General features: G+C 46.4%; 1 protein-coding gene across 7 annotated transcripts in view; it reads right to left on the reverse strand.

Moving 5' to 3' along the window:
• CENPT (centromere protein T) overlaps window positions 1–25,267 on the reverse strand; it is a 1,095,738-nt gene that overhangs the window by 240,990 nt on the left and 829,481 nt on the right. For all 7 annotated transcript variants that reach the window (XM_085638668.1, XM_085638667.1, XM_085638665.1 and 4 more), the window contains 4 exons: window positions 15,155–15,376; window positions 5,555–5,782; window positions 4,946–5,173; window positions 523–750 (listed from right to left, as the gene is read on the reverse strand). In XM_085638668.1, coding sequence (XP_085494794.1) covers window positions 523–750; window positions 4,946–5,173; window positions 5,555–5,782; window positions 15,155–15,376 — 906 coding nt within the window. The remainder of the gene's footprint in view (window positions 1–522; window positions 751–4,945; window positions 5,174–5,554; window positions 5,783–15,154; window positions 15,377–25,267) is intronic.

Genomic DNA, 25,267 nt, shown 5'->3' on the forward strand with positions numbered 1-25,267 from the left:
TACAGAGCAAATTTCCAGACAACTAAATTTTTAAATAAAAAAACCTTAGTAAAGTAAATGTAACACTAAAGTCTAAAAAAGCAACATGAAAAAACACTGAAGGAAACAAAACTGGTCCATGGCCCTCCATCTGAGACTGGAGAATATTCCAGCAAGCAGATGAAGGAGCATCCCATGTGGGACAAACAAGCTATGTTCGCTGATGACATAATTTGTCATTCTGAAAGCCTTGCAAAACAGAGTTTGACAAAAAAACTCTACAATAATAGTTCTGCCTCTCAAGTGCACAACACTTCATTTCCTTTCCCGTATATAGCAGAATGTTTTTTATGACAGATTTACTTTCTTGCAATTGTAAAAAACACAATAAAAGAAAAGGTTTGTGATGGGAGAGTCAAACCCGGACAATTGGTCCTAGTTAGAGCTGCCAAATGGTTACCAGAAATGTAAATTACTCAAGAGAAGTCAAGTGACAAAACAAAAGCGAAATTAGGAACAAGCTTAAAAAAATGACAGTTTTACCTCTACTTAATGATTTTCCAACACTCTTCATGTGATCTTCCTCTTCCTCATCTGTCGAACCACTGCTGTGCATTGGATGTGAACTCTCTTTCACTTTGTGTGTGCTAGCTGCAGTCAGAGTCCTTTCTTTGGAGGCACTTTTTTCACTTCGTCGAGAGGACATGGTGTCTGAGTGACGACTTGTTTTTCTGGACACTGCATGGACAGCAGGGGAAGAGACTCGAGAACCTGTACACAAATGTGATAATATAGAAGAGATGGTCTTACACCTTTTTTGCATACAGTATTCACTCGCCGTTACACACAATTTTTCATAAGGCAACCAACATTAACTGTGGATTCTGAGACAAAGAAATACGCCTCCAAAGCGAGTAATCTCATAGCATCATGTTTTTTAATGGCAGACTTACTTTTTTGCAATTGTAAAAAGCCCATTAAAGATGACAAGGTTAGTGATGGGAGATTCAAACCCGGACAATTGGGCCTAGTTAGAGCTGCAAATAGTTGCCAGAAATGTAAATTACTCAGAGAAGTCAAGTGACAAAACAAAAGCAAAATTAGTAACAAGCTTCAAAACAAGCATTTGCAATGCAATAGGTCTCGCATTTGCGAGACTTTGAGCTATTAGCATTGTAAATGACAATGCCTTTTATTTATGTGTTGGTTTTCAAAACAAATAAATAAAAGGCATTGTCATTTAGAATGTCAATAGCTTAAACTCTAGCAAATGCGAGACCTATTGCATTGCAAATACTTGTTTGAAGAGGGAAGTGCCATCTAAACCCTGCAGAAGTGAGAGTGCCCGTTCTGTGCATGCGCCCCAGGGGCTGTCGAACCACATGTGCTGTTTTCACATTAAAAAGCCAATTTTGTGACGTACTGCCCATTAAAATGGATTAGTGTGCTCTGGCTTTCATTTCCTCACTCAGGACGTCAGCAGACTGGTTGCTATGGAGTGAGAATGTCACAAGACTTGACAGTGCATGGAAGGTGCCTCCGCGTCACTCCCCTATTCACTTTCAACCGAAATTTCAGTTGTAGAAAGCTGCATGACAGCTATGGTAAATATTAGAGACCCAGATCGAGGAGAAGCAAAATGACATCACTGTAGACCCACAAGAGAGGCATCTGCATGCCACAATATTACAGTGTTTTCTCAAAACACGTGACAGCAGCCCAGAACTGCATTCATACTCTGCATGTAAAACCCCACGAGAGGGGAATAAGGCAGGCTGTTTTGAAATCCACAGTGCTTAGTTTGCTGTGCAAACCCACTCTTGTGTTCTTGCCAAGTTTTGATTAAGATACCAGTGGCAGGTGGTCTTTGCTTTGCTGCTAGGGCTGATTTTAACACAGCTGTGTTTTATTCTATCATTGTGCAAGCGGTGGGCTAGGAGTGACTTGCACTTGTGAGCGTTCATACACAGAGTCAGTGCTGTCTCCTCGTCCTATGCAGGTCCACTCACCTTCCACAGCTCGGGCTTGTCAAAGTACGGCTTCTGCGACGGCACCAGTGACCGTTAACTGAATTCTCCTTCAGACTGAGGTAACAACCTGGGTAATTTCCTGTGTTTTGTGCATACTGAGGTGTTCCTCGGGAGACATATAGCGACATCATCTGTGGTTGTGATTTGAAGGCGGTCTTCAAGGTGGAAGTACACGTGCAGATTGATGTAACAATCAGTGTTAAATGGTCATGTTCTGTGCACACTGAAGTGCTTCTCAGTGGATGAGAGAGAAGACGTGCCAAGGCAGCAACAAGGACGGGTGTGAGGGTGGCTGAAAGACTGGACAGAGCGCAATGTTAACGCCGCTGTATACGTGCGAGCGAAGGAAGCAGCTGACGTAAGCGCGCCGTGCCCGCACACCATAGGCATGCACATCGTCTGTCTGGGCGCGTACGTTGCCTGTTAAGATCTGCTGTGAAGCCGCGAGCCGTACACGAGATGTGCAAATCGCCTGTCTGGGCGCGTGCACATCTCCTGTCCCCCTTTGGAAGCTAAACCCACAACAATAGATCTCGCCAAGGCGAGCAGCGCATGTGCAGCATCGCTAGACGAGACCTAAAAATGACAGTTTTACCTCTACTTAATGATTTTCCAACACTCTTCATGTGGTCTTCCTCTTCATCATCTGTCGAACCACTAATGTGCATTGGATGTGAACTCTCCTTCACTTTGAGTGTGCTAGCTGCAGTCAGAGACCTTTCTTTGGTGGCACTTTTTAGGTCTCGCCTAGCGTTGCAGCGCACATGTGCTGCTTGCTCTACGTGGCATATTGTAGTAGGGTATTTTTTAGAAGTGGGGTGGAATCCCCGCCCCTATTTTTCATTGGCCTCCTGTCATCGTCAATGGTAAACAATGGCTTCCGATTGTTAATGAGGCTTCTTAGTCCCTCCTTGTTACCGCCCTGTCTCCTTTTGGGACCACCCATCAGGACTGCATCTTTCACTTGCGGCGTTACACTGTTTCCTTCATTAGTGAGTAAGCACTCCTTTGTGTTCATTCTGCTTTGGCAAGGGCGCTCATGCTTCACGGGCGCCATGTACATAACTTAAGTTACCACGGGTGCCGGGCTATAGCACAGCGCTTGCTTTTTTAAATTTTTTTATTGTCTACTGCTTTTTTAAATTTATTTACTTTTTTTTCCACTTTGGTGGCACACACGCTTTACCTTGAGCCATGTTGAGCTTAAGCGCGGGTGACGTGATTGTTGAAATAGTAAAGAAATAGATTTTTTTCTATTTGTTTACTTTTGCTACAATCGTGGCACCCGCGCTTTGCTTTAACCATGTTAAAGGTAAAGCGTGGGTGCCGCGATTGTAGCAAAAGTAAACAAATAGAAAAAAAAGAGTGGCCCGACATTTTTTTCTATTTGTTTACTCTTGTTTACCTGCAGTGTGTGGCTGCTGGCACTGCAGAGGTTACAGGGGTGGCACTGGGGCGCTGTGGCTTCTGTCACGCCTCAGACGCCCCAGCGTGCGGCTCACGTGCATGCCTTCATTCATGTTTGCGTCTGCAGACCGGGATTTGCTTGTTTTTTGTCTGATTATGTACCACACCAAACAGATTTTGTATCAAACGCAGTTTTATCATTCATTTTCTTGAAAGTGGAGAAAAATAAGTTCGCACAACACCTTTTCACGGAAAAAATAGTGTACATTTAATTTGCTCCATGTTTGCCTTCATTTGTATGAACTTCACCGCACGCCCTTTTGTACCATCTTCTATTATGCAAGCAATAGAACAGTGCAGGAGATTGTTCCCTCGGTTTTTGCACCTGTGCGATTTCCTTTCCTGGACCAGTGCAATTTATGTTTTCTGTCCGAGTGAAATTCTGAAATCGTTATGAAAAATGTACAGATATAAATTCTTAAAGCTCATGTGGTGGCAATAAAATGTGACTTCCATGTTATGCCACCAAAACCCCCAATATTCCCCCCTGACTGCGAGGTGGCACGATGGCTCTATCAAAGCGAGAAAATAATCAAAGATAAGGACAAAGAGCAGAGAATAAAACACCAGACTAGAATTTAGAACAAACAAGTCCTCGTCATTCTGAGCATAGGGCCACCATCACTTCTCGGACCTTCATATATGTTGGCTCTTGGAGTGTGCCATAGCACCAAATAAGACTTCTTGGCGCTCCCGCTAGCATCACAGAAGGAAGAGGTCGAGGGAATTCTAAGTGCCCCAGTCATCTATGCATGAAGACGGTTGCAATATTGGAAAAGGGGGGTCATCTTCAAAGAAGAAGGAAGGAATGAGTTCCAAAAAAGCATTTGCAATGCAATAGGTCTCCCATTTACGCAAGTTTAACCTATTGGCATTGTAAATGACAATGCCTTTTATTTATGTTTTAAATACGAAAACAAAAATATAAGGCATTGTTATTTGCAATGTCAATAACTCAGACTCGAGTAAATGCGAGACCTATTGCACTGCAAATGCTTGTTTCACATCATCGAGAGGGCATGGTGTCCGATTGATGACTTGTTTTTCTAGACACTGCATGGACAGCAGGTGAAGAGACTAGAGAACCTGCACACAAATGTGATGATATAGAAGAGATGGTATTAGGTCTTTTTTGCATACATTATACACCCAATAATCAATCTCACCTTTAAACACAATTTTTCACAAGGAAACCAATATTAACTGTTGATTCTGCGACAAACAATACCCCTGCAAAACGAGTTATCTTATAGCAAAATGTTTTTTATGGCACAATTACTTTTTTGCAATTGTAAAAAGCCCATTAAAGATGACAAGGTTAGTGCTGGGAGATCTAAACCCGGACAATTGATCCTGGTAATAGCTGCAAAGGGTTGCCAGAAATATAAATTACTCAGAGAAGTCTAGTGACAAAACAATCAAAACAAAAGCGAAATTAGGAACAAGCTTAAAAAAAATGACAGTTTTACCTCTACTTAATGATTTTTCAACTCTCTTCATGTGGTCTTCCTCTTCATCATCTGTCGAACCACTGCTGTGCATTGGATGTGAACTCTCTCTCACTTTGTGTGTGCTAGCTGCAGTCAGAGTCCTTTCTTTGGTGGCACTTTTTTCACTTCGTTGAGAGGACATGGTGTCCGATTCACGACTTGTTTTTCTAGACAATGCATGGACAGCAGGGGAAGAGACTCGAGAACCTGCACACAAATGTGATCATACAGAAGAAATGGTCTTACACTTTTTTTGCATACATTATACACCTAATATTAATTTCACTGTTGCACAATTTTTTATAAGGCAACCAACATTAACTGTGGATTCTGAGACAAAGAAATACGCCTGCAGAGTGAGTAATCTCATAGCATCATGTTTTTTATGACAGAATTACTTTTTTGCAATTGTAAAAAGCCCATTAAAGATGACAAGGTTAGTGATGGGAGATCTAAACCCGGACAATTGATCCTGGTAATAGCTGCAAAGGGTTGCCAGAAATATAAATTACTCAGAGAAGTCAAGTGACAAAACAATCAAAACAAAAGCGAAATTAGGAACAAGCTTAAAAAAAATGACAGTTTTACCTCTACTTAATGATTTTTCAACTCTCTTCATGTGGTCTTCCTCTTCATCATGTGTCGAACCACTGCTGTGCATTGGATGTGAACTCTCTCTGACTTTGTGTGTGCTAGCTGCAGTCAGAGTCCTTTCTTTGGTGGCACTTTTTTCACTTCGTCGAGAGGACATGGTGTCCGATTCACGACTTGTTTTTCTAGACAATGCATGGACAGCAGGGGAAGAGACTCGAGAACCTGCACACAAATGTGATCATACAGAAGAAATGGTCTTACACTTTTTTTGCATACATTATACACCTAATATTAATTTCACTGTTACACAATTTTTCATAAGGCAACCATTATTAGCTGTGGATTCTGAGACAAAAAATACACCTGCAAAGCGAGTAATCTCATAGCATCAAGGAAGACCTCTACCTTTGTTTAACTTTCCCTAATATTTTCCATATCATCCTTAACTTTTGAAACCATCTGGTGGACATTGAAATGAAAACATTTTGTCTCAATGTCCTTCTGAATATTCAATTGTCCTCCTAAGCTGACAATATAAGTTGGTGTGGAGAACAACAAATGTATACAATGACCTGAATACATATGATACTGCTACAAAGAGACATTCAACAAACAAGCAGAATCTCTAAACCCAAGAGTGATACTGTATACACTGTGGATGTGATATCAAGCAGCTTAGACAGCAGAGGACAGCAATTGTATGTGGTGGAACCACCATGTTTTGAATCCATAGTCGATGAAGCCATGTACTGCATATCCTCGGTACCTGAACTGTTTGAAATCTTCATAAACTTTATCAGAACCCTCCTAACTTTATCATGTTTGCCTGCTAAAACCCGATGACTGACTAGTTGCCTGATCGCTGGCTTAGCCATTAAAGGGAAATTAGGTGAAGAGATCAGAGAACCTGAACAAAAAGACAATAATACATAAGTTATTGTCAGTAAACATTTCTTTGTCCATTATGAACAAAACAACGATTTTTGCAATATTCTGAATAAGGCATATCCAGCATAAAAAATGGGTTCTGGGACAAACTAAGCCTGTAGAGTGACTTAGCTCAGAGTTCCTGGAAGCCTTAAATTTACAAGTGACTTTTCGTAACATTTCGATCCATGCCATCCTTCTTGTAAAGCTGGGTACAGTATTGAGCACACATAGAGAAAACAAAGAATGGTTTGTACAATCACTGCATCTTTTACCCGTATCCCACGTGATAATCCTCCTCAGTGTACAAAACAACAAAGGGAACAGAAGCTTTACAATGTGCATCCTTCTGCAACAAAAGGGTATTTGACAAAAAGGTGGAAAATACAAACAGAAGAAATGTGGTACACCCTCTTTCTATGTGATCAGTCACCCAAGCCAACAGTGCACAGTCTTGGCAGTTGATGAGTCACCTCGAGATTTTGATACATAATCAGTAACAAAAAAAAAAAAAAAAAAAAGCTTCTGAGACCATGCCCTGATGAGATTCTTCAATATTTTATCATAGTCAAGAAAAGAAAGAATAAGTGGGATAAGTGTGCAGGACCAAATCGCCCACTCTATGCAGCAATGGCCTTCTACATTTCTAGACATTGAGTGGTTTTCTTTATTTCGAACATGGCTCTACCAACATGGGTTAAGGAAACAAAATGCTGGAGATACTTTTGATATTGGAGATTATTCCAGTTAGCATGTGAACTGAAGGAGGACTTCTTATGGGACAAGAAGAAAAAGTTAAATACTTTCTGTAATGCTCTTTTTGGTGGATACTTTATCTACATGTGGATTCCTAACCTTTAGAATATTTCCCAGACTCCAGACTGGATATGGAAGTTTTCATATCACTGCTCCCCTATGCCGCTAGGTGCTGTCTGCAACCCAGTGTTTTCCTTGTTTTATTCTGCAAGAGATGTAGCAGAGCCGCATAGAAGCAACCAAGCCTGTGCACCAATGTCAGTTACTTGCTTGACTCTTTCCCCACCCTCAGACGCAGAGCACCAACAAATAATCAGAGGTACTAGTGAGCAGATCTCTAATTTGGAAACTTTTCAGATGACAAAAGGAGACCAACTCCACCGAACAGCAAAGTGGGAGGGTAGTGAGGAATCCTCAGTTAGACTATCCTTCAGAAGGAACATTACCGAAGTTAAGTAACTTGCTCCCCTGCTGCAATATCTATCACCACAGATTCCTCACATTTAGATACATACCAAAGCAGTACCTCCTGAAGATGGAGGGACTGTGGAGGCGGCTCAGGCCAAACAGTCCTGGAGGACCAAACGTACAAAATGCTCTTCCTGCCAGACCTGGCCGACAAGGCAGTAGTGCTATGTCAACATGTGCACTGACATCTACGTTGCAGACTGGGAGATGTTGAGAACAGACACAGTGTGTCAAAGCAGTGGTAGCAGTCTTGGCCCTGGTGAAATGAACATGCAGCGCTTCTGCAGGCTGTTTCTTGGTAAATGCATTGGCAGTATAAAGCAGAGCACCATCCATTGTGACAATGTTTCTGCCCCGCCTTGCCTTTCTTCAGAGCATCCTATAAAGAGCTGACCGTCTACCCGATGATCTTTGTGCGGTTACGATAAAAGCTCAGAGCTCTCTTGGAATCCAGTCACTGGAGTCTCCCCTCTTCTTTTGAGGGGAATGACAAAGCAAAGAATGTTGGGAGGGTGATGGATTCCCCAATGTGAAACGGAGTCACAACTTTTGACAAGAAGGCCTTCTTGGTCCTCAACACCACCAGCTTATCTGGAAACAGGGTGACATAAAGCAGCCACACAGATAGAGCCTGTCGCTCGTTCATGAGATGATCTACATTGATCGCAACGAGAAAGACTGTTTTGAATGTGAGAAGATGTAGGGAGCCGCAGGGCATGGGTTCCAAGTGGGACCACGTAAGGAAATCAAAAGCAAATTGAGATACTGCTGTGGCATCAGAAACGGTGTGGTAGGGAACATATGTGCCAAACCTTACATAAAAGCACCACCAGTAGGTGATTTAAAAAGGAGGATTGGGCTAGCAAACAAAAAAAAATGAAAGGACTGAGAAATAACATTGAAGAGAGTGCAGTGCAAGATCTTGCTGGACCAAGGACAAGACAAAACAAACAGTAATACATCTGACTGTTTGGCTTGTAAAGGGTATGTGTTGCGGACTACACACTAGGCCACAAAATTGTCCCACATACAGCACAGATGGGATTTGTTCAAGAATACCTGCACATGAGGGTGACATCCACATGCTATAGTGGCCTATAAGACGCACTCAACTGCTGCAGTTCAATCTCCACACATGGAGGTAAAGAATATGCAGGTTCAGGAGCAGAACTCTGTCCTGCAGCTGTGACAGAATGTCCGGTGGCAACAGTAGCCTGATTGCAGGACAAATGTTAATGCCCAGAAGCTCTAGGTACCTCAATACTCTGACTCAATCTGGAGCCATTAAGACGACTAGGGACCGGTCCTTCCTGATCTTCTTCAGAAATTTGTGTAGGCGAGGCAGTGGCAAAACGGTGTATAGAAATCCTGTGCTCTATTATAGCCCGAATGCTTCTCTTACAGAGAGGATTCTTGGGTACTTCAATGTGCAACGGTCTTGACACTGCACATTCAATGGTGAAAAGATCCAGCTATGGGTCCTCCCTACCATAAAGAGATGTCCAATTCCACATTGGGATGCAACTGCCATTGGTGATACACCAGGCGTTGTCCACCTTGACATTCAAATATCCTGCTAGGTTGTTCATGATTTAGGAGATGCCCTGACACTCTAACCAAATGCAAAGGCGCAGAGCTTCTTCGCACATAGCCCAGGACCCCACCTGGCCCTGCGTGTTGCAATACCCTTGGCGGCGGTGGTGTCCACGAAAACCTGTAACAGCTATACCTTGATAGATGGAAGGAAGGATTTCAATGCTAAGTCAATGGCCTGAGCTCCAACAGATTTGAGGGGACTGTGTTTCTGTCACCACCCTCAAACTCTGGGTGGGGGAAGGAGAAAAGTCTGCTGCTGGTCAAGTTGCAGTCTAGCAGTTGCCACTGCAGATCTGAAGAAGATGCCTCTGAAACCTGGATGCCATGCAACAGCTTTCCTTGTTGCTGGGCCCAATAAGACTTAACATCCCACCGCAGAGCCTGCATATGACAAATGGCGAAGTGGATAAACAGGATGCTCGAGGCCAAGAGGCACAAAGCTTCTTTCCCCAAGATCGAGGACTAAAGCAGAAAAGTCAGGATCATACCCTGATTGGCCTGTTCTCATGGCGACGGAGGTAAGGCCCCAAAGTACTTCTCAAAATTCAAAAGAAGGGGGGGTCCCTAAGGGTTGGATGGTTAGACAGGGGAAAAGGGAACAACGAGAGCCAACAAAGAATAGCAGGGCCCGCTGTCTACACTAGATTGATTTCACTGGGCCCAGACTTGGGTCACGTTTATAAAGAAGGACCAAGGGCTGAAGCAGACTCGAGAAGATAGAGGAAACAAATAGGATAAAAGGAAACGTATTTTATTTCAATAACGATATTCAAAAAGATGATCAAGACATGAAGGATAAACAATATAGCATACAATCTGATTTAAACATACATGGAGGTCCCACACATAAAGACAGACATACAATCACTCATTCAAACAAAGTGTTCATGTATAGGACAGAACAAACACATGTACAAATATTATACAAATTAGTCAATAAAGTTAAAAGTCACATCAACAATGTAGAGATCTAAAAAGTAATAACACTTCAGACAGGCTTGTGCATTTCCAATTCATGTGAGTAGATAGATTCTTCTAATGGGCACAAGAGGACAGAAGCCATGAGCTATCGGGGCCCATCACTGTTGCCACTCCTTCGCTTGAGCGTCGCGTTCTCTAACGACCCTACACCCTACGGGCGATTTAGAGATTTACTTTACCCTCATCTTTTTAGCTGCTATTGCGAGGATCTATCTGCGGGGTTTCCTAAACTTACCACACCGCGTGACGGCGTACCTTGTTGTGAAAATTGTTCTGTGTATTATCTCGATACCCCGGAATACTCTTACCGGCCATGTCCAGAGTTACCCACCCCTGACGTTCCTAACCCCCTTCGCCTAGTGGCCGCCCATTGACTGTCCCCCCAGATTACCATCGATTGGACCCAACTCTGGAATTGATGTGCCTCCCTTGATACATACTCATTGTCGCCTCAATATCTCACAGAAGAGCTGATCCATAATAGCATCTTTTATTGAAAGGCTTCCGTGTTGTCCCACACGCCTTACATAGTCATTGCCCTGATGAAGGTGTAACTAACACCGAAACGTGCGTTGGCTTCTGTCCTCTTGTGCCCTTCATGTATTGATCATCTTTTTGAATATCGTTATTGAAATAAAATACGTTTCCTTTTATCCTATTTGTTTCCTCTATCTTCTCGAGTCTGATTCAGCCCTTGGTCCTTCTTTATAAACGTGACCCAAGTCTGGGCCAAGTGAAATCAATCTAGTGTAGACAGCGGGCCCTGCTATTCTTTGAAGGCCCCAAAGTACACCTTATCGTGAACGCCTTCTACAATAGGAAGCCACTGGAAAGGAGTCAGCTGTTACTTTAGCTGAACCCCAACAAAGTCTGGAGGTGCATTGTTGTCTGGAGGTGGTCCACGGCTGACTCTGGAGAGCCTGCGTCCAACAGCTAGACACTGAGATAGGGAAAAAACGGTAGCTCAAACCTCTGATGATGGGCAGCAATACCACCATCCCTTTAATGAATACCAGCAGGGCGCTGGTAAGGCCGAAGGGGAGTGCGATAAACTGAAAACGCTGCTGGCTGGCCTTGAACCGCAGTTAATGTCTGTGAAACTGCAGGAAAGTTACATGAAAGTACCCATTCGGCATGTTAAATGCGATCATCCAGCTGCCGGATCAAGCGCAGACAGTACTTAGGCCGAGGTGGCGATTTTTAATTTGTCCTTCACGAGTAAGGCATTCATATGGCATAGATCCCAATTTGGATAAAGGTCTCCATACTTCATACAAGCAGGAAAATAACAGGAGTAGTAATCTACCCACACTTATGAGATCGATACTCTCTAAATGGCCACTTTGGTCAACAGAGCTCCAACAGGTTGGATAGGTGCTCCTCTAAGAGAAGCTCTGATGCAGAAGGGAGCCAAGCAGGGTGGGAAAGGAATGGTAGGGCACAGTCCTGCGGGACGATCTGGAGGACCAATATGTTGTAAGTAATGGCCTACCACCCTGAATGAAAATATCTGGTCCTGCCACCCCGTTACGCTCAGCCCTGCATCATCAGTCTCCAAGCCACTTTAGTTTGCCCATAACAGCACACATACACCCGGTGGTGGATGCGTGCTGCTATGGGCAAACTAAAGTGGCTTGGAGGCTGATGATGCAGCAGTGAGCGGAATAGTGTCCCTGGTGACTGGCCCGATGTCTGCCTGATCCCCATCCTCTGCACCAAAAGGACTTGGGTGTCTGTTGCAGTGGTGGGAGGGCCTGGAGATGCCATATGCCAGCCCCCTAAAGTAGCCTTGAAAGGAGGGGCACTGCAGAGGAAACTGCACAACAGTAGAAATTTTCATGGAATGCGCTATGGGCCTTTTTGTTTTTTTAAGTGCTTGAGAAGGCATCAGCCTTTTTGCCAAAGAAGAGGGACCCATCAAAAGGCATATTTATTAGAGAAGCCTGTAAGTCGCCAGAAAATCCAGTGGATCGCAACTATGCTTGATGGCAGAGCATCACACTAGTGCCTACTGCATTCTCCAAGCAGTCAGTTTTATCTAGGCCAGCCTAAACAACATACTTTGCTGCATCTTAACCGTCCTGAATGGTTTGATCTAAAGAAGCCCGGAATTTATCAGAGACAGCCGGAAAAATCTTGAGAGTCATGTCCCAAAGGATGTACATATAGCAGCGCAATAGCCAAACTACCTTGATCTCAAAGTCCAACTGGCAGAGGAAAAAAGTTGCTTTCCAAGTGCCTCAATCCTTTTCTACTCTGTCCAGCGGGGTTGTAGGGAATGCATTAAAGGTTAACTTTACTGGTGGTTGTTTGGACCATCAAACTCTCAAGAGTAGGGTGCTGTGCAACAAAGTGCAGGTGGCCCTGCGCCAGTCAATGAAGCCTGGCCACGTACCTGTTTAATGTGGGTACGAGCAGGGATTTGTCCAAGTACCCATAACACTGAGTTAGGGCTTCATTAAATGGAAATAAGGGCTCAGATGAAGCTGGCCGGGTGCAAAACCTCCATAATGGCATTTGTCTGGACTTCCAATGAAGGTAGCTTTAGATCCAAGACCCCAGCTGCACGCCTAGTCACCACTAAAATAGATGTGCTTTCTTCTTACGGGGTCCAAGTAGAGACACCATCTCCATGTTCGAGAAGGTATCCAGCCCACTGGTTTCCTGTAAGTCCATGTAGATGTCATCATCATCGTAGTGTGGGGGCAAGTCATCCCCATAGTCACCTCTGCCATCATCAGGTTGACTAGAGTTCAAATCAAAAAGGTGATGAAATTTCGAGGAAGGCCTCGTAGAAGAGAAAATGTTTTGGCAAAATCGGAGCAGACTGGGTACGGGTGCGCTGGAATGGAACAAAGATGCGACCTCAGGCAGGTTTGAAGCAGATTGGGCTCAAGGTCATACACCAGAATCAACAGAGGAATGACCTCCGATGACACCAGGATTGGCGCCAGTAAAAAAGGACTGCTGTCTATCTTAGAAGTGGAATGGAATGGACACCATGATTAATGCGGAACGAGAGGTGGGTTTGAGGGGCACAGACAGCGTGGAGGATGGATTTGCTGGCGGTAAGATGACTTGAGGCCCCTGGGTCCCAAAGGCATGCCAGAGGAGCTTGTAAAGTGTCCAGAATATATAACATGGCCAACTTAAAGGCCTCTACCTGTTGCAGCGTTTCCGGTACATCAGGAAATCGCGATCGCGAGTTAGAGTGCTTGGAACCTTGACATCCTCCGGACTTCTCTTTAGACAGTGAGTGGTGGGATGGGGCAGAGTCCTGCTGCAACTTCTTACCTTTTTTTCTTAGACTTGGGCTTATCAAATTACTTCAACTGAGACGAGAAACTGTTGTGGGCTCAGTGCAAGGGGACCCTCGACTTGGAGAGGCACTTATTCAACACCCTTGACTTCTTTCGGTGGTCTGTGACATCCAGATCCCCAGCATGGTCCTCGATTGCCATCCGGTACATGAGGGCGCATTCCCCCCATGACTAAGTGCCAGATGTACGACCATTTTATTTCGAACCTCGCAGTTGTAAATTGTGAGGTGCAAAATAAAATTTACAACAGTGTGTTTAACACTGTTTGCGATTACCAATGGGGTCGCAAATTGCAAGGCTCATTAATATTAATGAGCCTCTCGCAATATGCGAGCCCATTGGGAATGACATGCCCTCCCAGGTATGGCAGCCTGCTGGGCTCAGCAGACCCCCATGTCTGGGACTGTTTTTAAATAAAGCAGCTTTTTTTCTTCAAATGCAGCCCGTATTCCTTAAAGGAAAACGGGATGCTTTTGAAAAAAAATAAAATGAAACGTTTTCGTTTCATTTTTTAAGACAGAAATATTTTCGCATGCATTCGCAAAGGGGACGGGGTCACCTGGTGACCCCTTCTCATTTGCGAATGCACTACCACCTACTTGAAGTAGGTGATAATTGCGAGTGTTTTGCGACCGCAAAACATTAGTACATGGTTTTGAGACTCACTATTTGGAAGGGAACGCCCTTCCAAATAGCGAGTTGCAAAACCTATATAGGCTTTGAACATGGCCCATGATGTTTTTGCATGCGCATGCAAAAACGGTCGTACGTCTGGCCCTTAGTGTTGTGCTCCAAGCCCAAAAACTAAAAGCAGACGTTGTGTGGGTCTGGCACCAACATCTGTTTCCTACTGTCATGGCATAGTTTGAACCCTGTAGTCCTCGGTGGATGCATCGTTCTCTTGCACATTGGAAAGAAAATTCATTTATCAACCAACGAAAGGGAGTGGAGCTCCAGATCCACATACAAAGGGACAGAAATAAAGGAACTGAATTCAGTGGGAAAGGGTGGCACTTATATGAGGCTAAGCTCTGTCTCGTCCAGGGACGAACCAAGCCAATGTGGAGCCGAACAATGTCACCAAATGGCGTCTGGGAGCACTGCTATGCAACCTTTCTGATCCAGTCAGGCGCCTAGGGAATATTCTAAAGGTGAGGAATCTGCAGTTAGAAGTATTCATCAAAAATACAAGTTCACTGACAATACCACTTGCCATTCTTAAGACACAGTTAAAATAGGTTTTGAGAAAAGACCTCTTTTCGAACAAATGAAACGTTTTTTCCTCCACATCAGCCTGCAGAGCATGATGGTATGTATGAGGGGCACTTAGCTTCTTGCACTGGTGAAAAGCACATGAGGAAATAATAATGTTAAGAATTGGAGGTGCTCTTTTAGTTACCTTAGGATTCAAACCAAGGCAATTATTCCTAGTCAGAGCTGCAAAATGCTTGCTTAGAATGTGAGGTTTTACTCAGAGACTCCAAGTAACAAAGCAATCAAATGGAAAGCAAATGTGACGACAAACAACTGAAAATGACTTCTTTACCTTGATTAAATGATCGTACAACATTTTGCATCTGGTCTTCCAGTTCATCATCTGTCCATCCACTGCTCTGCGCTGGACTTGGACTCTTTTCAAGTCTCCTGAGTATTCTTGCTGCAGTCAGACTCCTTTGTTGAGTGGAACTTTTTTTACTTTCTTGACTGGATATAATGCCTGAATGACGGCTAGTTTTTATAGATGGTGAAGGGACAATAGGGGAAGAATCTGTAAAGATATGTGATAATATGGAAGACATAGTCTCAGAATTTTCTGGTGTAATACAGCAAATAATGGATACCTTTACGCTCAATTGTTATAAGCCAATTAACATAAGACTGTGAGTTGGGTGACATAAACTAAGTCTGCAGAATGAGTGATTACAGAGAGGCAAGAAAAACCAAAACCTGTGTAAGCTTTCTTAGCGGTTTCTGCACCTTACATTATCATCCAAAGTTGTGCTTAACATCTGGTGGAAATAAAAAAGAAAGGACCTTGTCTATTTGTCCCTCCTAGTCTTCAGCACCAATCCTCACTGGCAGGCTAAGTTGGTGTGCAGAAAAGCACAAGAACTGAACACTCAGAATGCATATCATTTAAAAAAAAAATGCATATAATTTTTAAACAAATGCATTTGAGAAATATGCATAAAATTAAACCTAAGACCGATGCAATATAAACTATGGCCGTGACATCAGGCAGCTTAGACAGAAAAAGGCCTCAACGTTGCACAATGTGAGCTCCCTAGCTGAGGAAGCCATATACTGGATATCATGAGTGCCTGAACTGCATGAAATCTTGATCAATTTTACATGAAGCTCCCCAACTTTACCATATTTTCCTCCTGAAGAACAAGTTACTTACCTTCGGTAACCTTTTCTGGTGGATATAGTATCTACCTGTCGATTCTTCACCTTTTGAAATGCCCAATGCGCCAGCATTCCACAGAAACATTTATTTCCAGTTCTCCACTTTGACAAATTTAAAGTCGTCATAATGCCACGGCTCCGTATGCGGCTCCATGTGACATCATCGAAACCATAAGAAGCCCTCGTCGGCGTGCTGACGTTCATTTCCACCCATGTTGTTCCAGCCTTCGAGGTGAACCAGACAGTATCGATGTGAAAGCACGCTAGGGCACACTCACACAGGGGGCGGACGGACGGACGGACGGACGCACAGACGGACACACACACACATACACACGTTAATGTCCATCCAGTCTTCCTTCTCTAGCGCAAGATGCACCTGTGCAAAGGTCAGCATCTTGAACTATTCCTGCCTGATGAAGCAGTCCAAAATCCTGAGGTCAAGGAGTGGCCACAAACGACAGTCTTTTTTGGGAATCAGGAAGTACCGGGATTAGCATCCCTGGCCCTGTTCCTGCTCTGGAACCAACTCTACTGCACCTTTCTGTAGTAGAGTTGGAGGAGCAGAAGGTGTTCATCTGAATAAAAGCCATGTGGGGAAGAAAGGGAGTGCGATACTCCTGGAAGAGTAGTGCATACCCATTCTCCACAATAAACAAGACCAAAGATCTGTAGATACTGACCTTCATTGAGGTACAAAATAGGCACTCAACAAGCATGCTCCAAGATGGTGAAACTAGTGGTACTTTCATGTGAGATTAGCCAGGGAGGAAGATGGCTGATGGTCATCCCCTTGCTGTTTGCCTCTCCCTGACCCCTATAGATGAGGATTGGAGGTGTGCAGCACTGCTATTGCTGGTACTGGCCTCTGCCTTGAAAGGAAAAGTTCTGGTCAAATCCCCAGAACCTCTTATACTGCCTATAATCTTTAGGTTGCGACTGAAGGCCCAACGATCTCGCCCTTACTGCCCTTGAATCTCTCCAAGGCTGAATCTGCCTTGGCACCAAACACCCTTGATCCATCAAATGGCAAATCCAATAAAGTGGCCAGGCCCCCATAAACCAAGAGTGTCTCCATGTGGCAGACTGGCCTCGCAACCAAATCAGCCGCTCCAAATATTAACGTGCATCTGGTAGTAGTGATTGTCTTTACGTTCTGCGTGTGCAACTGCCGCTTTTTAAAAGTAGGTATCTTTTTGTCTAAGTCTTTCTGTGTGTTTCACTGGTATGTGTATTGGTTGTCTGGTTCAGAGGGCCAGGGCAGGCCGGGGCCGACCTGGGTCAAATGGAGCAATCTGCCATTGAAGTATGGGGAGGGGTGACCCCTTTGATCTGAGCAGGGCTGTGCCTGGCAAGGTGAATGATGGCTTCACCTCCCGCTGGGTGTCTGATGGTGGGCCCCTCTCCCTGAAAGGGAGGATGCAGCCTCGTAAATAAAGTGACCCAAGTCGACACCAAACTGGTTCTGGACGGGTCGTGTGATTTGTGACTTTCTCAAGAACAAAGACTTTTGGGGTATAAAGATCTGAGCTGAAACCCCTTCGTGGAGTAAGACGAACCTCTGACCATGTAAATGAGAGGGAAAGGACTTTGAAACTTTCATCCATCCACTGAAGCAACTACCCAAGGGCCTCAATAGAGCTTGCCGCCTGCCGAAGTCTCAGGGACATTAAACTTAATTACTCAGCAGCCCGGATTCCTATTGAGAGAAATCCTACTCACAGGTGAGGCCTCTGTCGAGAAATGCAAGGCCTCTGGATCTACTGTGGGGAACGCCACTTTTGCCTGTCTACGGAAACTATCGCTATCGCCATTGTGGGCCGGTGCAGTTGAGAAGCTGCGCCGCTGAGTGCCCGCATTTGCCTTGCCTACGGAAACGAATGCTATCGCCATGGTGGGCCGTTGCAGTTGAGAAGCCGCTGAGTGCCCGCATTTGCCTTGCCTACGGAAACTAGTGCTATCGCCATTGTGGGCCGCTGCAGTTGAGAAGCTGTGCCGCTGAGTAGCCGCATTTGCCTTGTCTACGGAAACTATTGCTATCGCCACTGTGGGCCGCTGCAGCTGAGGAGCTGTGCCGCTGAGTGCCCGCATAGGCCTTGCTACAAGATCCATTGTTGACACCATTGTGGGCCGCTGCAGCCGAGGGGATGTGCCGCTGAGCGCCTATCTTGGCCTTGCTACGAAAAACCTTGTCGCTATTGTGGGCCGCAGCCGCTGAGAAGCTCTGCAGCTGGGTGCCCGCATTTGCCCTTTTACGATAATCAGAACCACCGCCACTGTGGGCCACTGCAGCAGAGGAGCTGTGTCACTGCAGGCCCGCATTGGCTTTGTTACGAGAGTCCTTACTATCACCGTTTCGGGCCGCCGCCATCGAGAAGCTGTGCCGCTGAGTGCCCATCCTTACTTTGCCACAAGAATCATCGCTATCGTGGGCCGCTGCAGCTGAAGAGCTGCACCGCTGAGTGCCCACGCTAGTCCCACATCGGGAACCTTGTCAACTTCCGCGTGCACCGCTGGGTGCCGCTTCCACGCCCGTCCCAGGATTATCGTGAGTGCACGCTGCGGACCGCCACCGCCCAAGAACTGTGGCTGCTGTGAGTCCGCCTGCCATCCCGCACCTTCCCTGAGGAGTTGTGCACCGTGCCCCTTTATATCCTAAGTACTTTGTACATTGTGCATCACCGGGTCGCATAGAACCCGGCCCGAACTAAGTTTGTTCCACCTGCACGCACAAGTGCTTTCATCGCTCTTAAGATGAATCTGTAATTACGTGCATTGTGGTTCTTCGAGTATTCTTCAGTTTCGTGTTTAATCTATATAAAGATAACTATTTTTTTATAACTGCTTGTGGTGTCTATTTTGTAGCGTCTTTCCTGCGTTATTGTGTATGGTCCTAAATGCTTCACACACTGCCTCTGAGATAGGCCTGTCTGCTCATGCTACGTTACCACAGGGTTGAGCAGGGGTTATCAAAGGGTGTAGACACCCTTACTCTGACTTAGGAAGAAGGGTTACTATTCAACATCGGCACCAGCCACTATCGACTAGAGACCCCCATTTCTAACAGCTGTCTACTTTGACGCCGCCCCTGCGCGCTGTCAGTTCTGACACGACTTTCCACGCCAGAAGCGCATAGCCATGCAAGACACCGACCACTGGTGCACATAACTAGGGCCCTAGAAGGGAGTCCCTATCCCTAGAAGTCAGTTCGCCGAACGGGGAGGATGGGTGGGGCAGTAAGGAATCTTTAACTACATATGTCTCTTACAGATACATCATTACCGAAGGTAAGTAACTTGTTCATCTGAAAGAGACTGTAGTTATAGATTACTTACCTTTAGAATAGATACCCCAGCAATGCAAAACCAAGTGGTGGGTCTGCAAACTAAGTTCACACCAGGAGGTCATGCAGAACAAAACGGCAGAGAAAGCTGTCTCTCCAGACTTGGCTGTCCAGGAAGTAATGTTTTGTGAACGTGTGCAGGGATGCCGACATGGCTGCCTGGCAGATGTCAAGCAACGGAACTCCACGTCCCAAAGCAGTAGTGGCTGCCATCGCCCTGGTAGAATGGGTGCGAAGTGCTACTGGAGGTTTCTTTTTCGCCAAAGAATAGCAGATTTTGATGCATAGGACAACCCATCGAGAGATGCTACGTTTCTGCACGGCCCAACCTTTCTTGGCGCCCACATAACCCACGAAGAGTTGATCTTTAGTGGGGTCAAGGTAGAAGGACAGCACACGTTTTGGGTCCAGACGGTGGAGACTCTCTTCCTCTTTGGAATGGTGTGCAGGCAGGAAGAAGGTAGGCAATGTGACGGTCAAACCTATCTGGAAAGAGGTAACCACTTTGGGCAGATAAGAGGGCCTAGTGTGAAGGACCACTTTGTCCAGATGAACAGCAAGAAAAGGAGACTTGGAGGACAGAGCCTGTAGCTCACTCACCCTACGGGCAGAGGTGATGGGAGAGCAGGAAAGCAGTCTTTAAAGTAATAAGACAAAGAGGACAATTATGTAGTGGCTCGAAGGGAGCACAAATAAGCTAAGTAAGGACAAGATTCAAGTCCCAGTGGGGCATTGCGAAAGGGGAAGGAGTAAAGAGATGAGTAATGTCCTTAAGAAATCTATTTATAATAGGAGACTTGAAAAGAGAAGGCTGATCAGGAAGGCCGAAATGGCCGAAAGATAGCCTTTAAGGGTGCCCAGAGCTGAGCCCTGCTGGGCCAAGGATAGAATGAAGAGGAAAACCTCTGAAAAAGGGTATCCACATACTTTGCCGTGCACCATGCCACACATTAGTTCCATCTACAGGCGTGTACTGTTTTAGTGGAGGGACACCTGGCTGCCAAGATGGAGTTACAGACTTGGGGAGGAAGGGCAAAAGCGGTCAACTGTCGCCACTCAATCTCCACACAAGGAGGTGGAGGATGGACAGGTTTGGGTGGAGGACTGTCCCCTGCTGCTGCGACAGAAGATTCTCCTAAAGAGGCAGTCTGATTGGAGGATCGATGGCCATGTTCAAAAGCTCGGGGTACCAGACTCTTTGTGCACAGTCCGCAGCCACAAGAATGACTTGGGCCTGGTCGCGCTTGATCTTCTTCAACACTCTGGGAAGAAGTGTTACAGGCAAAAAGCCATAGAGGAGTCAGCAACTACACTCGCAACGAAAAGCGTCGCCAAGCGATAGCCGCCTTTGGAAACTCCAACGCACAGAAATGCTGACATTGCGCGTTCTCTTTGGTAGCGTACAGATCTACCCAAGGTTCTCCCCACTTGTTAAACAGACCTTGCACCACCTCCGAGTGAAGACGCCATTCGTGATCCAAAATGCACCGGCGGCTGAGATCGTCTGCCCTGGCGTTCAGGGAACCTGCCAGGTGATGAACCACCAGGTATATGCCCTGATGAACAAGTTACTTGCCTTCAGTAACAATATATCTGTAAGAAACATTAGTTAGTTATAGATTCCTTACCTTAGAATTACCCCCAGGCGTCAGAATGGATCCGGAAAGTTTTTTTGTCAGCAGTACCTCTGCGCGTCGGAAGGTGGCGTCAGTCAGCTCCAAGTCCGTCGTTGGCGTCGTGGTCGCCAGGATGACGTTGCTGCAGCTACTTAGACGCCACCCTCGCGCGCTGACATCAGTTCTGTACACGACTTTCCGTGCCAGAAACGCAGAGCCATGCACAACACTGACCACTGGTGCACAAAACTAGGGCCCTGAAAGGATGTCCTTAACCCTAGAAATCAGTTTGCAGAACAGGGAGGATGGGTGGGGAGGTAAGGAATCTATAACTAACTGATGTTTCTTACAGATATATTGTTACAGAAGGTAAGTAACTTGTTCATCTGAAAGCAACATGTTCGTTATGGATTCCTTACCTTAGAATAGATACCTCAGCAATACCAGCCCTGGTGGTGGGTCTGCGAACCAAGATCACACCAGAAAGTCCTGGAGAACAGAACGGCCAAAGAAGCCGTCTCTCCGGACTTCACTGTCAAGGCAGTAGTGTTTGGTAAATGTGTGCAACGAAGCCCACGTAGCTGCCTGACAAATGTCATTCAGAGGAACTCCACGTCCCAAAGCAGTAGTTGCTGCCGTTGCCTTAGTGGAATTGGCGCGCAGTCCCACTGGAGGCCCCTTCTTTGCCAGAAAATTACAGGCGTTGATACACAAGACGACCCACCGGGAGATAGTCCACTTGTGTACGGCCTGCCCTTTCTTAGCACCCATGTACTCAACAAAGAGCTGGTCGTCCACCCGGAACTGTTTGATGCGATCCAAATAAAAGGAAATTGTACTTTTTGGATCCAGACGGTGGAGCCTCTCTTCCTCTTTCGAAGGATGCAGAGGCGGAAAGAAAGGTGGGCAGAGTGATAGTCTGCCCGATGTGGAAGGCAGTGACAACCTTGGGCAGGAAGGATGGACGGTCCTGAGGATAACTTTGTCCGGATGGACAGAGAGAAAAGGAGGCTTAGAAGAAAGCGCCTGGAGCTCACTCACTCATCTGGCAGAGATGATGGCCACCAGGAACGCAGTTTTGAGAGTCAAGAGCCGCAAAGGACAGTTGTGAAGCAGCTCAAAGGGAGCACACATTAAATAATTTAAAACCAGGTTCAAGTCCCACTGAGGCATAATGAAAGGAATAGGAGGAATAAGATGAGTTATGCCTTTCAAGAAACAATTTACAACCGGGGACTTGAAAAGGGAAGGCTGATCTGGAAGCTTAAGGAAGGCAGAGATGGCTGAAAGATAGCCCTTGAGAGTCCCCAGAGCAGAGCCCTGCTGGGCTAAAGAAAGAAGAAACAAGAGAACCTCAGAAAGAGGGGCAGAAAGGTGATCCACAGCCTTTGCTGTGCACCATGCCACAAACTTGTTCCACCGGCAGGCATATACAGTCTTAGTGGAAGGACGCCTGGCTGCCAAGATTACATTACAGACTTCAGGAGGCAGTGCGAAAGACATCAACTACCACCGCTCAATCTCCATGCAAGGAGGTGGAGACTGGACAAGTTCGGGAGGACCGTCCCCTGCTGCTGCGACAGAAGATCCTCCCGAAGAGGCAGTCAGATCGGAGGATCGATGGCCATGTTGAGCAGCTCGGTGTACCAGACTCTTCATGCCCAATCCGGAGCCACAAGGATGACTTGGGCCCAGTCGCACCGGATCTTCTTCAGCACTCTGGGCAGAAGTGGTATAGGCGGAAAGGCGTACAACAGACCACAACTCCACTTGTGACGAAAAGCGTCGCCTAGTGAGTGAAATTCCAACACGCAGAATTGCTGACATTGTGCGTTCTCTTCGGTGGCGAATAGATCTAACCAAGGCTCTCCCCATTGTTTAAAGAGACCTTGCGTCACCTCCGAGTGAAGACGCCATTCGTGATCCATCGTGCACCTGCGGCTGAGTTCATCCGCCCTGGCGTTCAGGGAACCTGCCAGGTGTTGAACCACCAGGTATATGCCCTGAGGTTACAGCCATGTCCAGAGGCGGAGGGCATCTTGACATAGGGTCCACGACCCCACACCGCCCTGTTTGTTGCAGTACCACATGGCGGTGGTGTTGTCCATGAACACCTGCACTACTCTTCCCCAGACAGAGAGAAGGAATTCTTTCAGTGCAAGACGAATTGCCCAGAGCTTCAGAAGGTTGATGTGGACCCGGACTCCGCCAGAGACCAGAGGCCTCTGATCTCCGCCTCTCCCAAGTGGCGCCCTATCCCAGAAGGGACGCATCTGTCACCACTGTGTGGTCTAGTTGGGGAAGGGATAGAGATCTGCCATTGACCCATTCCTGGCTCATGAGCCACCACCGCCAAAGACGTGCAGTGCCCTCCGAGATCTGGGCGCAATCGGACAGATTGCCCTGATGCTGCACCCACTGGAACTTCAGGTTCCACTGCAGAGCCCGCATATGCCACCTGGCATTATCGACCAGCAGGATGCAGGAGGCCATGAGGCCCAGCAGCCTCAAGGTCATTCTGACCAAAACCCGGGATAGAGGTTGAAAGATCTGAATCATAGCCTGAATATCCCAGACTCGCTGTTAGGGAGGATAGACCCAAAACCGCATTGCGTCCAGAACCGCTCTGATGAAGAGGAGCTTCTGAGAGGGAATCAGGTGTGACTTCGGCACATTGATGGAAAACCCCAGCGAATGCAGGAGGTCGGCCGTAGTCTGGAGGTGGGACACGACAGTCTGGAGCACGTCCGCCTTCAACGGCCAGTCGTCGAGATAGGGGAAGACTGAAACCCCCGATCTGCGCAGATGAGCTGCGACCACCGCCATCACTTTCGTGAACACCTGAGGGGCGCTGGTAAGACCAAAGGGGAGCATGGTAAACTGAAAGTGCTCGTGGCCTACTGTGAGCCGCAGGTAACGCCGATAGGCTGGCAGGACGGGGATGTGAAAATAAGCATCATGCAAGTCCAATGCTACCATCCAGTCTTCCGGGTCGAGGGCAGAGAAGACCTGAGCTAGCGTCAACATCTTGAACTTCTCCTTCCGGAGAAGCGGTTGACGACCCTGAGATCCAAGATAGGACGCAGGCCCTTGTCCTTCTTGGGGACCAAAAAGTAGTGAGAATAACAACCACAACCTACTTTTGGGACAGGAACGCACTTGATGGATCCCTTGGCCAAAAGAGCAGCAACTTTCTACTGGAGAAGGGCCATATGATCCTCCGGCATGCGGCGGTATCGCAGTGGCATGGCTGGAGGAGTAGTCTTGAAGGGGAGGGAGTAGCCCCTTCGGACTATTTGCAAAACCCACCTGTCCGATGTGATTGCATGCCAGTGGGGGAGGTAATGGCGAATCCTGACGCCAACTGGCATTTGATGGGCCTGAAAGGCCGGACAAGGAGGGTTTAGAGGCTGCTGCAGAGGGGGGGGGGGTTGGTGGACTGGCCCGCCCGCAGGCCCCCCGCATTGGTTCCTACGTCCCCGGCCGCGCGAAGGTTGGGCAACCTGCTGCAGCCTGTGGCTCTGGGTGGGATGTAGTGGGGCACCCCTTCCGTAGCCACAAAAGGGGCGAATAGCAGACTGCACTGGGTGGCTGGAGAGGCCCAAGGACTTGGCCGTAGCCCGTGAGTCCTTGAAACGCTCTAGAGCGTTGTCTGCTTTGTGAGAAGTTGGCCTGGTATATGCTGTCCACTAGTTATAGTGGGCACCTTGCACCAGTCCAAACAACCCCTCAGAGGTGATAGGTTAAAGACAACCTTATTTGAAAGCTATCCTAGTGGTAGCTATGGAGAGCAGCCTTCAGGCTATGTCTTGAAGGAATGTAAAGCAGCTTGTTTTACCAGTCTATAATCTCTTGAATGGCTAAATGAAAGAGAACCACACTATATATATATATATATATATATATAGATATATATATATAAAATATGTGTATTCATTTCTAAACACACCTTACTAGTCTCTTTATGAGGCTATAGGTCAAAGCACATAAGTTACACTTAATATATCACAGCAAATTAGCACAATATACGATGGGCCCTAGGGGCAAACCAAACCATATACTAAGAAAGTGGTATAAGAACCACGACTTAACAAGACACAAGGCCTAGAGCCTGTAGATTCGCTGGGACCCCAATGAACCACCCAAGGTAGTGACACAGGGGACCCACGGGGGACGTGTGCAGTGTGAGAACACAGCCGCGAGCTCCATTAGCTTCTATAGGGAAAGTCGCGGTTGGAATTTTAAAGTTTAAGGACACTTAGAGGTGGACTAGAAACAAACCCTTTTGGAC

The sequence above is a fragment of the Triturus cristatus genome, chromosome 12 (genome assembly GCF_964204655.1).
Source record: "Triturus cristatus chromosome 12, aTriCri1.1, whole genome shotgun sequence".
Lineage (NCBI taxonomy): Eukaryota > Metazoa > Chordata > Amphibia > Caudata > Salamandridae > Triturus > Triturus cristatus.